The sequence below is a fragment of the Aethalodelphis obliquidens genome, unplaced genomic scaffold (assembly GCF_003676395.1).
Source record: "Aethalodelphis obliquidens isolate GAN/ISIS:26980383/991018 unplaced genomic scaffold, ASM367639v1 scaffold7, whole genome shotgun sequence".
NCBI lineage: Eukaryota > Metazoa > Chordata > Mammalia > Artiodactyla > Delphinidae > Aethalodelphis > Aethalodelphis obliquidens.
The window spans coordinates 10378196-10389486 of NW_020837951.1; the positions used below are offsets into that span (position 1 = coordinate 10378196).

Genomic DNA, 11291 nt, shown 5'->3' on the forward strand with positions numbered 1-11291 from the left:
TGAGCGCTTGTTATGCATCAGGTGTTTTGTTTTGTTGGCCGTGCCCCACGGCATGTGGGATCTTAGTTCCCCGACCAGGGATGGAACCTCTGCCTCCTACATTGGAACTTCAGTCTTAACCACTGGACCGCCAGGGAAGTCCTGCATCAGGTCTTGTGCTAAGAGTTTTACATGTTATCTTCCTGATCCTTATAAATACCCCATATCACAGGTGAGAAAACTAAGACTCAGGGAGGGGAAGGAAGAGTCAGCTAGCACCAGGCAACAGGATAAGAATTTGAAACCGGGTCAGGTTCACTAAGAAAAGGCCATGAATGTTTCCCCTAACGCATGCTGTCTCCACTAGAATATTTTTGCAGTTGGATTATAGTTGTCTGACCCCGCCCTTCCCCGCCCACCTTGGACTTTAAATTCCTCCAAGGCAGAGGCCATGTTAATTCATCTTTGAAAACCTTCAACCTTCATACTCTGTACCCCCGGAACACCGGCGCCCAGCACGGAGTAGCACAGACTGGGCGACCTGCAAAGGTTTACCAAATGAATGAATGAATGAATAAATGAATGGATGAATCCGAGTCCTTACTAGTCCAGTAAATTGCCGCCACTCCAGGCCTCGACTTCCCCACAGCGCTGCTCTGGGCAATACGCCGAACCCAAGTATTCTCCAGAGCGCGGGAAGAAGACGCGGGCACTGCTGGGCGGGTCTCCGGCTCCTCGGGGCGGGGCTCGGCGGGCCGGACCACAGCTTTCCTCGCGCGGGGGTGAGGCGGAAGGGGCGGAGCCAGGGCTCCCCCCCCCGCCAGCGTTATTGACCACGCCCGCCGTCACCCGGCTGTAGTTGTGGAGGTCAGCTCCGCCCCTTCCTCTTTCCCTCCGAGAAGGCGGTGGAGGCTGACTCTACGGTCATGGTGAGTGTAGGACAATCGGGCACCATCCGCGTGCTGTGGGGCTCAGGGGCTGGGGTGAGGGTCGCGTGGCGAATCCTGAGAGCCCATCTACCAACCCGGCCTGTGGGAGGCCCTGCGTAATGGCCTAGCGTCGCCCCAGCCGGCCCCTCGCTTTCTCCCCACGTAGGCCTAGACCAGGAGAGGTACGCGCGCTCTGCCGGGGCCTCCGTTTTTCCCCCTGCGGAATGGGGGTAGTGGCCCAGCCTCGCAGCAGGCCTGGGCGAGGGCGCGCCTGCTGTGGCCTGGGTTGCCCTGCCCAAGGCACGGTAGTGCTGGGCCTCCAGCGCGCTCCTGGCCCAGGGCGAGGCGCGCGCCCTCCAGGGGCGGATTACGACGCAGGTGGAGGGGACGATGGCCGGTGGAAGCCTCGGTAAGTGGCCGAGGGGGAGACGGCCCCGCTGGGTGTTTGACCCAGACCCTTTCTTTCGCTCAGGCCAAGATTAAGGCTCGAGACCTTCGCGGCAAGAAGAAGGAGGAGCTGCTGAAACAGCTGGAGGACCTGAAAGTGGAGCTGTCCCAGCTACGCGTGGCTAAAGTAACAGGCGGCGCGGCTTCCAAACTCTCCAAGATGTAAGTGACGGGAGGCCAGACTACGGCCCTCTGGGCGTGGGGTGACATATGCGTCGGGAACATTTGTGGATTTTCGAAGTTGGCTTAAGGAGGTGTCCGTTTAAGTGCCCATTCCATGCATCCGTGGGTCGGAATGTCGTGCCCTTACTAGCCAGCCTCTCTTGGCTCCCCTTGCTCATGCCCAGGTGCGTGGTGACCTGCCTTTGACCTGTGGTCCTTTGCCTGGAGTAATTTCCTTCAACTTCTCTGGCTGGAGAAAGAACTGGGTGTCCCTGAAGACTCATTTTAATGTACCTTCGAACGTCTCATTGATCCCTTTCTCCTACCTCCCACCAGCATTTGGATTTTTTTCCGCATCCCCCTTCACTTGGTTGAGGGACCCCTTGCACCCCTTACTTGAGTTGTAGTGTAACTTACTGATGTATGTGGAGCAAGAGTCAAGATTTGTGAAAGGAGCATGGATTTGGAGTTAGTCAACCTGGGCATAAATTCCGCTTCTGCCACATCCTACTTGGTGGGTAGATTGGCTCACCACCCAGGTTTTTCTTTCCCCTTTTATAAAATGGGCACCCAATAATATTCCTGTGGTGGTGCATGCTGAATCCTCAAGACTGTGTTTACCAGTCATTTACTAAGCAGCACTCATATTCAACATGACTGCAAATTCACTTATCCCCAGCCTGTTCCTGACTTCAGCCTTGTCCCCTCCCCAGTGGCCCCTCCTGTGACTCCCTAATCAGCTTGCGGCATGATTCCCTCCAGTCAGCTCATTCAGATTGGCATTGGTTAGGTCGTCTTCATAGTCCTCAGGATATATGGCCTGGGATGGGAGATCTTTCCTGATCTGCCCTTCACCTCTCATTAAGCCTCCTCAGTGAATACTTCACAAGTCTTCTAAAGCACTGGATGTGCCAGCCGTTCCATGTCCCCAGTCCTGGGATACTCATCCATTGTCTCTCTTCCCTCCAGAACACCTTCCTCCTGGGCTGGGTTAGGTACCTCCTGGGTGAATGTGGGTGAGCTGATGGGGAATGCCCCTGCCCTATGACATCTGGGTCAGGCCCTGAAATAGATACCTTGGGGAGTGCTGTGTGTCTTCCCCATCTTGATCGATGTCTCTGTTTTGTAGCCGTGTTGTTCGCAAATCCATCGCCCGTGTACTCACCGTCATTAACCAGACTCAGAAAGAGAACCTCAGGAAATTCTATAAGGTTAGTGGCTAAGGGACAGTGGTGCTTGGCTAGAGGAGCAGTATGGCAAGCTTCTGCTGGGGTGCTTGGGACTGCGCTTTCTAGAGACTTCTTAGCTTGTGGATGTGTTCGCCTTCTTACTAGCATGTGGCATGCAGACTGCATTTCCTTGGGGCTGCAGTTGTCAAGAAATCAAAGATGTGGGAGTCTGGCTGGAGATGGGTTTTGAATAAAACCTCACGAGCTGAGTTTGGGCAGTCTTGTTTAAATGTTTTAATGGTCTCGCTAGCACTGTCAGTCACTGCCAAGCATCTGGTATCCTCATTTTTCAAATGATGACCTCAACGCTTAGAGAGGTTAAGTTGCCCAGCGCCACCTACAGTAAATGGATTGGACCTAGGTTCCAAACCATGTCTTGGTAAGGGTGGATTGAGTGCTTCCTGGAGATTTTCCACAGGTGCCTGCCCCTCACTCAGCCTAGAATTTTTATAATCATTTTTTGCTTGTGCCTAAAACTAGTGTTGTCAGGGTTCAAGCTATGAAGTGGAACCAGTAGGAGATTTTATATACTGTGTATGCACACATTTGGTTTATTACAAGGAAATGGCTTGTTTGATGGTGGGGTACACACTTGTTGGGAAGAGAGGATCTGTGAGCAACCTGGAGCTCAAGGTTTGGTTGAAGCTGCTGCCCTCAGGTGGATTTCTTGGGGGAAGCCACAGCCCTGCCTTTAAGGCCTTTCAACTGTGATCAGGCCCACCCAGGTTACTCTGGATAATCTCTTAATTAAAGCTGACTGATTAGGGGCTTTGATAGCATCTGCAGAATGGCTTCATATCAATACCCAAATTAGTGTTTGAATGACTGGAGGGTTTGACACATCAAAAAAGTCATCACAGTGTGCCGGGGCTGGCTGCCCAGGGGACAGCAGCATGTTGGGGGAGGGTTGCTGCCACCCCCGGACGTGTGTGCATTGTTTGGGGGAACGTATTCTGAGAATTGGGTCTGGAGCTTTCATCAGCCTCTGAGGGGACCATGTAGAGTTGTGGCCTGGAAAAATTGCCTTCATGACCATCCAGTGAGTACACTCCCCCAAACAGCCAGGCAGGACTCCTGGAGATAGAGGTAAGGTCTCTATGAGAGACGTTGATGTTCGATACAGTAACCTCTGGCCATGCGTGCCTATTAAGTGCTTATGTGGCCACAGTGACTGAAGGATGTAAACAGTGTGTGGCTAGTGGCCACTCTTGGACAGCAGAGCTCTAAGGTGCTTGGTAAATTGGAAACAGATGAAGCCCTGACCTGTACCAACTGATATGAGGGATGTGGGTGGACAGACATTCATGCTTCCAGGTCCCCCCACAGAGCTTGCCCTCGTCTCCTGCTTAGCTTTTTCCCTGCAGTTCTCTGCACTGAGGCTGTTCATGACCTGAACCCCGCTTAGCTCACATACGCCTGCCATGTGCCTACCCCTCCAGGCTGTTGGCAGCTCCCAGCCTGAGCTGTCACTTTTCAGGGCTTTTGTGCCCACTCTGGTTTCTCTTGCAGTTGACGTGCCCGTTGCTTTCAAGGCTGTTGTCAGTCATTTAGGTGAAACCTTCCTTAATCTCTTTCCTCCTCCACAGTGATGCACCACTTGTTTTCCATTTTCCACTGTGCTGGGAGCTCCTTGAGCAGGGAGCAGGTCTCATTTGTAGCTAAACCAGCACCCAGCACAGGGCCTCAAAATGAAGAGGCCCCAGGGGACCTTTGCAGAACAAAGGGGACCATGAGAGCTGCCTTAGCCTAGACTCCTCACTGAGGAGGAAGTGGGTTGGGAACGAGTGGGAGCAGAGATGGAGAGCCAATGCCCTGAGAAAGGTCTAGGAACAGGAGCCAAGTCAGGAAGAGGGGCTTGGCCCCTCATAGCAGGATGGTCTCGGCCGAGCCAGGTCTTCCCTCTGAGATGCATGTGTTCGGTGGGAATGTCACCACAGGTACCTGGCAGGTCCTTCAGATAAATTGAGCACCAGCTTAAGCTGCACATCTCACCCTCCCGTACACACACACATAATTTAAGCGAAGATAACAGGAAATGCCCCCAGGACTCGGTGGGTACCAGACTTCCCTTGCTGGGTTGGGGTGTGACGTTGACTCCACTGCTGGCAATCTGGTGGAAAGAGCACCAAGTAGGGACTGGGTTGACTTGGGTGTGCACCCCAAGTTCCACTACAGCTTCACTGAGATTTGGGCAAAATTACTTCCTAGCCCAGCAAATCAATATACTTAAGGAAAATGAGGATAGTCCTTCCCAGCCTTGAACTTGGGGGAATTAAAGAGCTAGGAAGCAAAGTATGGCCTGGCAACACTTCAGTCTCCAGTCCCCTCCTGGGCTGGGTGTCATACAGCTCCTCACGCTTGCATCTCCCCAGGCACATCCCAGCGTCTCAGTTCCGACTCTGTGGCTTCCTTAGCTACCGCAATAGCTCCCAAACCCTGGTCCTCATGTTCCCCCGCTCCCCCTCACCCAGGGCAAGAAGTACAAGCCCCTGGATCTGCGGCCCAAGAAAACGCGTGCCATGCGCCGCCGGCTCAACAAACACGAAGAGAACCTGAAGACCAAGAAGCAGCAGCGGAAGGAGCGGCTGTACCCACTCCGGAAGTACGCGGTCAAGGCCTGAGCATCCAGGTGTCAATAAAACAAACAAACTGGCTGGTGTTGCTTTGTGTTTATAGGGGTTTCTACTAAGTGCCGGAGAGATGGGCTGGTGCGGCCCTGGTTATGGTTACCGGGTGTCTGATGGATCCCAGCAGGCTGGCCTGCTGCTGCTGTTGGCCCTGGTGGGGGGCCATGGCAGCCCTGGCCACAGGGGCCTGTTGGGCACTCTCTTATGGTTGCTTTGGTCCTGTGCCCCCTGGGCAGGGAGAAGCAGGGATGGAAGGTCTTCAGAGCCATAGGTAGTGATGTTCTGTTTGAGCAGCTCTGGGTGATTTGCAGTGAACTTGGAATTTTGCCTAAGCAGCTCCAGACACTAAGAGTTTCCCATCTGGGGTAAAGGCACAGGCGTGGGCCACATCCAGGACTCCCTGCCAAAAGCATGGTATGGGGCTCTGTGGGTGCGGGCCTCCCCTAGCAGGCCTTCCTCTGCACCCTTGTTTGCTGTAGCCACAGACCTTACCTTCAGGGTCTCAATGCTCTTTCCTGTATTGTAGTCCCAGACTTTGACCTGGAAATCTCAACAAGCTGGGGGGTAGGGAAGTCTCATAGGCAAGTCTGGCATCTTTGACAAAATCACACTGGGGTGAGTCTTAGCCAACATGTTAACTTCTTGATCTGGGTTTTGTTGTCTGTGAGGTGTGTTTAACAAGGGCTGCGTAATAGCTGATGCAGAAATTCAGTGCAATACTTTCCTTTCCCCTGAAGCTGAGTCATAGAAATGTCGGTGCCACTAACATTTGGGCCAGTGCAGACCTTAGTGCCAGGCATTCGGTAAGGAAGTAGTTGGCACCTGGGTCCTGCCCTTGGTAGCCTCCTATTTAGGGCAGATAGGGATGTGGACATTTCTGGACATGGGGTGCTGAGGGCTCCGGTAGGGAGGATGTGGGGTAGGAGTTCACAGGAAGGAAGGCCTGATGGGGTGGGGTTACCATGTGGGAGTAGCCAGTGCTGGCCACCTGCAGCCCATCAGGGGAGAAAGCTCTGCTCTTCACCCAGGTGATGTGGCCCTTAAGCTGGACAGGCAGGCTTCCGGTTGAGGGCTTCCAGATGTGGATAGTCTTGTCCCAGGAGCCGGACACCTGGAAAGCAGACAGCTCTAAGCATAGAGGTTTGGGGCCTGCATACTCTGCCCCCAAAATGGCCTCAAAGAGTGACCCTCAAAGAGTTGTAGTCAGCAAGGGGCCACCCTGGAACCTAGGCAACCCAGCCCACCAATAGGCCAGATGCTGAGTAGCACAGGCAGCTGACGTTGCCACTGTGGCCCTCCAGCTCCTGGTGGAAGATCACTGGAGTCCCTGCCCGAAGGTCCCACATGCGGATGGTGGAATTCCAAGAGCCTGTGGCCTGCAGACAGCCACCATAAGCATGGTGTCTCCCGGTTCCTCGACTGGCTAGGCTCACAGAAAGCAGGCACCATCTCACCAAGCCCTGCTGAATCCCCATCTTACAGAGGAGGGGACAGGCTCAGAAGAGCTAAGTCACTGTCAAGGTGTAGAATTCTAACCACTTGTTAGGCCACTGAGGTGGGGCCCGGGCAGAGGTGTGGCTCACCAAGCAGTCTGAGCTGGGTGCGAAGTCACTGCTTGGGACAGTCTCGGTGTCCCACCAAGTGGCGCAGCACCTGGCCTGACTGGAAGAAAGAGCGCAGAGGCTGCGTGCCAGGTTCTCTGCCTCAAGTGAGTCAGACCCAGGCCCTCCTTGTGGGGCTGCCTGGGTAGTGTGATGCAGCATAGGGGTTAGGGGAGGCTTCCCGGGCCTTGGCAAGAGAGGAGGGCAGTACAGGCAGGGGGAATCTCATGGCAGAGGTCTTGAGGCATGAGGGTAGGGAGAGGGGAACTGGGGAGGTAGCTGCAGCCAGATGCAAGGGAATGGGATGCCAGGGGTGGGGAAGACGAACAACCTTTCCCAGTTGGAAAGTGTGGCCACTGTGGACGGTGTGCATCCCTGGATCCCAGGCCTCACTGGCTGCCCCTCCACCTACCTGCACCTCCCAGAGCATCACCCTCTTGTCCCAGCCGCCTGATGCCAGTTGCTTTGAGTCAGGGCTGAAGCTGATGGTCTCCACACTTCGCTGGTGACCGGCAGGCACCGGCCAGGGGGCGAGGCAGGGGCGAGGTGGCACAGGACACAGCAGGGTCCGAAAGGGAAACCAGGCCTGGCTGCTTGGCTCCCAGTCCCACCCAGCCCACTCACCCTGTAGGACCTGCAGACACTTGGCTTCTGCTACATTCCACAGGCGGATGGTGCAGTCACAGGAGGTGCTGGCAAAGAGGCAGCCATCGGGGGAGAAGCGGCAGAACCTCACGGGGGCCTGGGTGGGCGGCCGTGGTCAAGGAACGGGGCACTGCGCTCCACCTCTGGCCCTTGCAGTCCAACCCCTGCTAATTTCTTCAGTCTCGTTGCCTACCGCCTCTCTCCTCACTTCTAACCCTCACCCTCCAGCCACCTGGAAAATTCCTGGGCTTCCATGCCTTGGTCTGGAATGCCCAACTCAGTTTGCCTATTTGGAAGATCAATACCCAAATCAAATGGCAGACACCTCCCAGAAACTCCTTGACAGCCCGGCGTAGGTTCATTACCCTCTTAGAGCTCCCCAGCCCCTTGACTTTCCCTATTACAACATGAATCAATCTGCCCTATAATTACCAGATTTGTTTTTTCTTGTCTTAATAATCATAAGTTACGTCTACTGAGTTCTTACTGGGTGCCAGGTACTTTGCTTGCATTATCTCATCCTATAGGGTAGCAACTATTATCCCCATTCTGAAGAGGAAATAGGTGCAGAGAAGGTGACATGACTTGAGTTCAATCACAGTCAAAAAAGTGGGTAAACATAGATGGACATTATGCTAAGTGAAATCAGTCACCAAAAGAAATAGTGTGTGATTCCACTTATACCAGGTATTGTACTTAGTCAAAATGGAGACAGAAGGCAGGACAGTGATTGTCAGGGGCTGGGAAAAGGGAGGAATGGGGAGTTTAATGGGTATAGTTTCAGTTTTGCAAGATACGAAGAGACTTCTGGAAGCTAGATGCACAACAGTGTGAATGTACTGAACTGTACACTTTAAAATGGTTAATAGGGTATTATGTAGATTTTTTAAGTGGTAGGATTTGAGTCCAGGTCTGTTAGAGTCAGAGACTCAGGACCCCAGGGGCCAGGTCCTGTCTCCTTGCCCTCCTGCCCCTGCCCTGCCTGGGCTGTGTTGCATGGATGCTCAGCTCAGATATCAGAGGTCATTGTGGTAGGCTCTGTAGAAAGCCACAACAGGGCCATAGGCCTCAGTCTCCTCATCTGGGGTGAAGAGCCCCACATGTGTCTCCACAGCAGCCGCCCACTCTGGGTCTCCCATCCATATACACAGCCATCCTCGGAGGCTGTGAGCAGCTTCTGGCCATCGGGAGAGAAGGCAGAAGAGTTGACCTGCAAGGAGAGCACAAAAGTCCTATCCTGGGGCAAGAAACACCTTTCTGCTCATCCCTAACCCCAGACTCCTGGGCCAGCCATAAATACTGCCCCAGGAGCCTGGGGTTGGAGCTTGGACTTCAGGCCTCTCTCAACAACCAGAACTCAGGAACCACCCTGCAGGGGAGCCGAGAGCTTGGAGCCCTCTCTGCTGTCCTGTAAGACCAGAGCCTGGGGCTTCCTTCCCTGGTGGCACAGTGGTTAAGAATCCGCCTGCCAATGCAGGGCACATGGGTTCGAACCCTGGTCTGGGAAGATCTCACATGCCACAGAGCAACTAAGACCGTGCGCCACAACTACTGAGCCTGCACTCTAGAGCCCGTGAGCCATAACTACTGAGCCCGCGTTCCACAGCTACTGAAGCCTGCATGCCTAGAGCCCGTGCTCCTCAACAAGAGAAGCCACCGCAATGAGAAGCCTGCACATCACAACAAAGAGTAGCACCCGCTGGACGCAACTAAAGAAAACCCGTGCGCAACAACGAAGACTGAACACGGCCAAAAATTAAAAAAAAAGACCAGAACCTGAAGCTCAGAGCGAGCCCTCACTGAAGCCAGAGGCTGGAGCCTTCTGTAGAAGCCAAGAGCCCATTCTAGAGCTGAAGCCCAGAACTAGTTAAAAATCTACTCTAAGCCCCGAGTTCCCTCTTAAGCCGGAGTCCAAAGAGCATTGGAATCAGCCAGGAGTTTGAGCCCCCTGTGGAACCAGTGCTTAGAATTCTAGAGCCCATTCCGCAACTGGAGCCCAGAGAACACTCGGGCTCCCACTACACAGAACCAGAAACCACTCTAAAGCCAAGAAGCCTAAGATCTGGGCAGAGATCTACAGGGCCTCACCTCCCCGCGGTGCTGGCCGAAGAATTTCACTCTCTCCACGGCCAGCGTCCCTGGGGCCCTGCTGTTCATGGGGCCGTGGCCGCCCGCCCCGGCGGCCTGCCGGCCCTACTTAGGACAAGGTGGAGGGGAAGGGGGAAACTGTGTATAAGCGGTCTCCATGGCAATCGGGGCGGGGCGACCAGCCGCTGTGGGGTCTCTGGGAAACCATGAGTGGAGAGAGCCTGGGAGAGACTGTTGTCAGCCCGGGTGAGGTGGGGCAGCAGCACGCTGGACCGCGGATGGCTCCAAGAAGGGACTTCCCTGCCAGTCGACGGCTGCCAGTCGGACCTTGGGCAGCTCTAGCCGCGGGGCGGAGTGTGGCGCACGGTGGCCGCTAGAGGGCACGCCAGCCCCACACAACCGCGCCTGCCTCTGCAGCTGCACCGAACTGGTGCACAGTTTGAGACAATCGATCGTTTCCCCATCTGCACAAAGGGGAGGCTCATCCTTGCCCCCCAGGGTTCCAGGCATGACACAAGGTAGGTGCCCATGAGGGCCCAGTCGGGATCCAAGACCCCTTTCCTCCAGGAGTGGACAGTACTGAGGCTGAAGATCTCCCATGGAGAGGGCTGGAAACGATATTCATATCAGCCCTCCAGGATGTGGAGAGCCAGAGGCAGTATGCAAAGCACAGGACATTAAAAAGTGGGGTCACTGTTAACATTCCTGGCAGCACAGAGTGTGCCATTGGAGCACACGGAGGGAGGCCTCAGGAGCTGTCAAGATCCTTGTTGGATAGTTCAGCTGAAACCCAGAAAGAACAGGACTTGGTTTCAATGTCCATTTTTCAGATGAGGAAACTGAGGCTCCAGGAGGTCGGGGGACTTGCTCAAGCTCACTCAGCCAATAGGAAAAGAATTGGGACCTCATCCCATGTCTGTCTGACCCTGAGGCCTATATCAGAACCACCTGCTGTGAATTCCAGGGGCCTCACAGCACATGAAGTCTGGGAAACAGGCCCTGAGGGGGCAGATTTGGCCCAGTCATCCAGCACCTCCGTGGCAGAGCTGGGGCCAGAATGCAGTCCCCTCCCCACAGTTGGACAGGAGTAGGACTGAGGAACCCCACTCCTCGGCTTGCCAGTGGATTCAGGCTCCCTGGGGATGGGGCTGGGACAGCTGGGCTTTGGGAGCTTCAAACTCAGGTGTTCCCAGTGGTGATTCACACCCCCTCCTCCCAGACCTCTTTGCCAGAAATGCTTCTCACGGAGATCTGCCGTTCTCCTGCTCTATTTTAGGTCCTAGACAGGCGGGCGAGGGGGCGACAATGGCGGCTTTGAGGCTGCCCCACCCCCATTCTAACTCCCAAAGGGCCCAGGTCACTGAATTGGCTCCCCAGGGACCCATCTGGGCCTATGCGGCCACCCATCCCCCCAGCTCGAGGCATGGGTCCTGAACACGTCTCCCCCATAGCTGGCTCCCCAGGCCCTCTCCCCCTTCTGTCTGCTTAGGCGCCCTGCAGCCCATGCCCCAGCCACCTAGCTGCTCCTGCTTTACCTGAAGTGCCCAGAACCGCCTTCCCCAGTGCAGCCTATCACTCCCAGAG

General features: G+C 54.9%; 2 protein-coding genes across 2 annotated transcripts; one reads left to right on the forward strand and one right to left on the reverse strand.

Annotated features, from left to right (window-relative positions):
• The first annotated feature begins 870 nt into the window (after window positions 1–870).
• On the forward strand, window positions 871–5400 carry RPL35 (ribosomal protein L35). Its single transcript, XM_027104890.1, has 4 exons — window positions 871–908; window positions 1381–1517; window positions 2647–2728; window positions 5218–5400. Exons 1-4 carry the CDS (start codon window positions 906–908, stop codon window positions 5365–5367), a joined length of 372 nt encoding a protein of 123 aa, XP_026960691.1. The 5' UTR covers window positions 871–905; the 3' UTR covers window positions 5368–5400.
• A 95-nt stretch (window positions 5401–5495) lies between these two features.
• On the reverse strand, window positions 5496–11027 carry WDR38 (WD repeat domain 38). Its single transcript, XM_027104891.1, is given in 10 exon segments — window positions 5496–5773; window positions 5866–5913; window positions 6335–6484; window positions 6618–6749; window positions 6957–6996; window positions 6998–7035; window positions 7387–7716; window positions 7774–7783; window positions 8720–8829; window positions 9708–11027. Coding segments are annotated over 10 exon segments (999 nt in total). The 5' UTR covers window positions 9777–11027; the 3' UTR covers window positions 5496–5701.
• Window positions 11028–11291: the final 264 nt, after the last annotated feature.

What these genes read in the sequence shown, in the direction of transcription:
- RPL35 (XM_027104890.1), top strand. An exon ending in GCTTCCAAACTCTCCAAGAT is followed by an intron (nt 1,518 to 2,646) that starts GTAAGTGACGGG and finishes TCTGTTTTGTAG; the next exon opens with CCGTGTTGTTCGCAAATCCA. An exon ending in ACCTCAGGAAATTCTATAAG is followed by an intron (nt 2,729 to 5,217) that starts GTTAGTGGCTAA and finishes CCCCTCACCCAG; the next exon opens with GGCAAGAAGTACAAGCCCCT.